Source organism: Austrofundulus limnaeus, unplaced genomic scaffold (assembly GCF_001266775.1).
Source record: "Austrofundulus limnaeus strain Quisiro unplaced genomic scaffold, Austrofundulus_limnaeus-1.0 Scaffold42, whole genome shotgun sequence".
NCBI lineage: Eukaryota > Metazoa > Chordata > Actinopteri > Cyprinodontiformes > Rivulidae > Austrofundulus > Austrofundulus limnaeus.
Window position 1 is genome coordinate 1,695,845 of NW_013952444.1, and position 5,286 is coordinate 1,701,130.

A 5,286-nucleotide genomic window follows, 5' to 3' on the forward strand; every position below is an offset into this window, starting at 1 on the left:
CGCTCTGTTAAAGCTGCCTGCACCTCCGCTCAGTCAGGAAAACTCAGCCAGGAATCAATGAGTTCAACCAGAAGAACTGAAGCTGATGATGTTCAGGAACTCCAGAGCTGGTGACTGAGCTGACTGTGAACCAGTAGCGCCGGGACCACGATGGGTGGGAAGCAGTCTCGCAGTTCGTCCAAAAAAGATCTGAACGAGGTGAGCGTGGTTCCAAGGAGGAAGAGCACTTTCAGAGGGGACCAGCTGGGCTTTTCCTCGGCGGCCGAGCGGATCCGCAAATACACAACGGTGCACTTTGGTTACAGCACCCTGAGCTTAGCCATGAGGGGTCTGGATGAAACCCCCTGCGAGCTGTGGGAGCTGCGCGAGCTCCAGAAGCTCAACTTGTCCATGAACAGTTTGTGCTCGCTGCCCCCCAGTCTGGGCGCTCTGGACAACCTGGTGGTTCTAAACTTGTGGGGGAACAACTTGTCCTGCCTGCCCCCCGAGATCGGCCTCCTGAAGAAGCTGCGGGTGCTGTTCGCTTGTTGCAACTGCCTGAGCAAAGTCCCCGAGGAGCTGGGCTCCTGCACCCACCTGGAGGTCCTGAGTCTGGCCAACAACCAGATCTCGGGGCTCCCCGGCAGCCTGGCGTCCATGCGCAGCCTGACCAAACTCAACCTGAGCCACAACCGCATCGCTCACATCCCGACCTGCGTCTACAGCATGAAGGGCCTGGTGTTCCTCCACCTGGCCTGCAACCGCCTGGAGACCATCGCGGACCAGATCCAGGACCTGGTGAACCTGAAGATCCTGATTGTGGAAGGAAACAGCATACACAGCCTGCCGAAGACTCTGTGTTTCCTGGAGTCTTTGGAGCTCCTTAACGTGGACTTTAACGAGCTGCAAAGCGTCCCCGTTGAGTTGTACTTACTGAGCCGGCTCGGGCGGCTGGCCTGTCACCCACTGGACAAAGGACTCCATATCATCCACAACCCCCTCCTCAAGCCCATCCAGGAGGTACTACAAGGAGGACTCAGTGCTCTTTATAACTATCTCAAACCCACATGAAAAGCTGGACAGAATGTGTGCGTGTGTTATCACAAGTTTTACGTTTGGGCTTAAATTTATGATAAAGTATAATTTCTCAGTAAAAACTAGAAAAGCTTCTGTAGCCAGGCTGATTTTCTTCTAAATGTCTCAATTTATTTGATAAAAACTGATTCCGCATTATCTTTTTTCCCTAATGTTTTTGGTAATCTGATACATTTCGTATACTTTCGGCCACTTTAGCTCAGTCCGCGTACGCAGAAAATGCTGCAGCCGAGTCCCAACCATCAGCTGAATCATATTTAAAGGTTTGTTACTCGACAGTAAACGGGGTCAAGAGAAGGGGCCCGGCTGATGCAGAGGAATCCACAGGTCCACATTTGGGTGCTGATCAGTCAGTTGAGCTCGGTGTTGACGGCGGGGTGTGTGTGTATGTGTGTGTGTGTGTGTGTGTGGGGGGGGGGGGGGTTCAGCCACACGTCACCACTCTCCTCATTGTGTTCAGGTCACAGGGATCATGTGTGGAACATGAGTGGAAAGAACAGCAGGGGGAGGAGTACTGAGATCTGCTGGATCATTTTAAAGAAACCGTGACAGTGACTTTGTCCCGATATAAATCTTGTTCCACTCATCAGATCAACCGGGTAATGGTTGACATTTGGAAACAAAAAGCTTTGATTTGTTCATGGTTGAGTAAAAAAAAAACTTTCCTATCAAGATCAGTTTGACTATTTGTTACCTCACCACAGACACAGAACAAACACTTCTTTTCTACTATCAATTTCCAACACAGTAGCAGTTGCAGTTTTGTCCTCTTGATCCTGTTAGTCCTGGTGGGAACATTCCGTCCCACAAGCAGAGGTTTGAAGTAAATATGTTCGTCTAATTACTTTCAGAGTCTGGGTCAGAGTGGCTAAGTTCATGGCTGCAGCTCGGAGCAAATGTTGATCATTTCACTCAAACATAAATGACTAAAAATGGGACCTCTGTTGGTGTGAAAATAATACTGCATCACTCAAAGAGTTATTCGGTCTGAGACACACACACACACACACACACACACACACACACACACACACACACACACACACACACACATGCGCGCACACACACACAAACATAACCCATGCATTCATGATAGATGATGCTCTCCTGAATAAGTCTTTGTCCCAGATAGTGATCATGGGATGTGCTGTCAAATAAAAGCACCTATAGAAATATTGCATCAGTGGGAGCCAGGTGACCTGATTTCAGGTGCTGTAGGTTTGGGGAGGTGGGGGGAGGGGGGCTCAAACTGGTAAAACCAAACAGAGATATACACAGGAATGGATGGATTATTTAAAAATATATATTTTTCAAATGTTCATGTACAAATGGTGTTTGTAATAATGTATATTTATTTACTTTGATATGTGCCTTCCATTTTTATTTAGATGTTTAAACTTAGCACAAAAAGTAAAGTTGTGTTTGGTAGATTATTCCTTCATCTTTTTGTAACAACGCTTTTTTGGCAACAAATCATATGGCGGCACCTGATTGGCAGTACTTACCAGAAGCTCAAAACAAGAGTCAATAACAGCAAAATAAGCTGTTTGGAAGAGATTTGGCAAATCTTTCATGTGCCCAGCTCTACTGTTCATCTCACAGCTGCATGTTCCTTACAAATGTGGCACCATTTAAAAGGGAAATGAACAGGCTTTCCTAGGGTATAAGATTTTTTTACCAAGAAGCATTATTATAACAAAGAAATAACCTACCAAAAACACATTTAACGTACTTTTTATGCAAAGAATACTTTATATCTATTTCTTTCCGTCCTCATTGTACCATTTTTATTTTCACCAGTGCATTATTTTAACAGTATATTTGTGAGTATTTTCACAATAAACCCACCAGTATTAGTACAGATAATTCAAAGATGTCATAAACAAATAACTAGCATCACAGCATGATGGCTCAGTGGTTAGCACTGACGTCTCACAGCAAGAAGGTCCTGGGTTCAATCCCCGGTTTGGACCTGAGGCCTTTCTGTGTGAAGTTTGCATGTTCTCCTTGTGTTTGTGTGGGTTTTCTCCAGGTACTCCGGTTTCCCCCACACCCCAAAAACATGCACAATAGGTTGCCTTCAGGCCCAGGCTGCCCTTGCAAAAAGAGATCTGTGATCCCAATGGGAAAATAAGGTAAATATTGGAAATTAACAATGTGCAAGCTAGTAAAAGCATGAACTTTTTAAGGGTGGACAAAGCCCCGATTGCCCCCGTATGGCAACACTTAGAAAACACAAAGAAGACATAACTCAGTCAGTTTTATAGAAAATCACCCAAACTTTCATGTAGTAGTAATTGAAAATCCTTTCAAACATCCTCTGAGTGTGAGATCTTGTACTATGTAAGATTAAACAAAATGTGGATTTCAAGGTTTGATGACAACACGATCATATTTCAACATTAAGCTGAATCTCAGTCTAAAACTGTGACATGATGACAGCTTGCGGTCAATGTGCATTCCTTGAAGTTGGGCCTTTAATATGTTAATCCAGTTCCTTATTTTTGATTTGGTGTCAGGATTGATGTGGTAGAACCCAAAGTGCAGGCAGACTCGATAAATAAAAAAACAAAACCTGTTTTTTTAAGTACAAAAGAGAAAGGCTGACGTGGCAGCAAAAATACAGATGAAAACATGGACAGAGACGAGGCATGGAAAGCAATGATCCAACAGGGAAATGAAGACAAGACACCGGTTAAATACTACTGAGGATGATTGGGGAGTGGAAGCACCTGGGTGATTACTGACTATGGACAGGTGAGTGGGGCAGGCTGGAAAAACACTAAGAAGCTGACTGAGGGTAACATGGCACAGGAAACTGAACAGGAAATGAGAAAATAAGACAATATCAAACAATGAAAAACAGTCTGAAAACTACTAAGAAAAACCATAACAAGAATCATGACATTTGGAATCCACTCATGATGCCACTTTAACCAAAACCACGACACCAGTTCGTCAGTCGGCCTCGGTGCAGTCAGTGGAGCCAGCGTGGTGGTCAGCTGGGATCCACCACGGCTGCAGTCGCTGGGATTTGTAGGATTTGCTGATCCTATTTAATAGTTGTACGCTCCGACGATTTTCTTCATAATGAAACACGGCGCGAGTTCGAACAATGAGCCGAGCGCAGATTGGCTCCCATAAAAACTCATTCAAAGCTGCATTCATAAGCAAGAAGCTTGAAACCCAGTTTAGCCTCACTGGCAGCCATCGACGTCTTAAAACGAGGGCCAGCTAATCAGTCTGGTTTTGAGCTTTCGACAATCGAGGCAGGGGGATAATCACAATGAAATGAAACAGCACAACTCCTGCTGTTGGCCAGTCACACGAGGAGAGACTTAATATGGTTTTTTTTGGAGGGTTGTTCAATTTTGGTGATTTATTCAGCCCCACTGAAGCTTCTCACGCAGGGCGAGGTGCTGCTATTGACAAAGCCTTAGGCTGCCTCTTCTGTCAATTATGACTTGTAATTTTGCTCATTAGTTTCCTAATAAACTAATGAAAACTGTCTCTGTGGGAAGAAACATCCAGCAGATTTTATTTCTTTTTTCTTTTTTTCTGAAGGCTAACAGATTCCTCCACTGCTAACGGTGACCAAACATTGAGGATCTTTCATCCAACCTGGGCATCATTCTGGTTTGTAAAACATGAGAAGAAGAAGAAAAACAAGATGTTCAGTGATGAACTTGGGGTTGCAGCCGTCATCTGAATCAGCTTTTTTACCCATCGAGGTTTTGGTGGCGGTGCAGGTGTCACCAGATAAAAGCACTCTGGACAGGCTGTAGGCCTAATGCAGGCTGGGAAAATTCCAGCAATGACAAAAAAATGATTTTGCCATCATGGATGATGGAGCTGCTGAGACTTAATGTGCTAAAAGTCTTTACAAAAAGAAACAAAAAGGACCAACGGAAAGCTAAAGTTAGCTGAAAAAGGTTATTTTATGGTAACAACAGAACATCAAAAAAAATCCAGATTGACAACAAAGTGATACTAAATAATTAACACCATCATATGACAACATAAAGTTGTAGTCTTTCACGGTAAATCTTGTGTAATCTCAGATTATGTCTTATTTTTGCCTTTACAGCTCTTCTAAAGTGGCCTAAACATTCCCAACTCCTTGTAAAAAAGACTTTTTCTAAGTAATAGATAACATTTGAACCCAGACTGCTGTGTTATCTTTGCTGCGGGGATAAATCAGACAACCACCAG

The 5,286-nt window shown here is 44.0% G+C and overlaps 1 protein-coding gene across 1 annotated transcript; it reads left to right on the plus strand.

Moving 5' to 3' along the window:
- The first annotated feature begins 15 nt into the window (after positions 1 to 15).
- LOC106516910 (leucine-rich repeat-containing protein 30) lies at positions 16 to 1,742 on the plus strand. The gene has a single exon (XM_014007502.1). The coding sequence runs from the start codon at positions 151 to 153 to the stop codon at positions 1,048 to 1,050; it is 900 nt and encodes a 299-aa protein (XP_013862956.1). The 5' UTR covers positions 16 to 150; the 3' UTR covers positions 1,051 to 1,742.
- Positions 1,743 to 5,286: the final 3,544 nt, after the last annotated feature.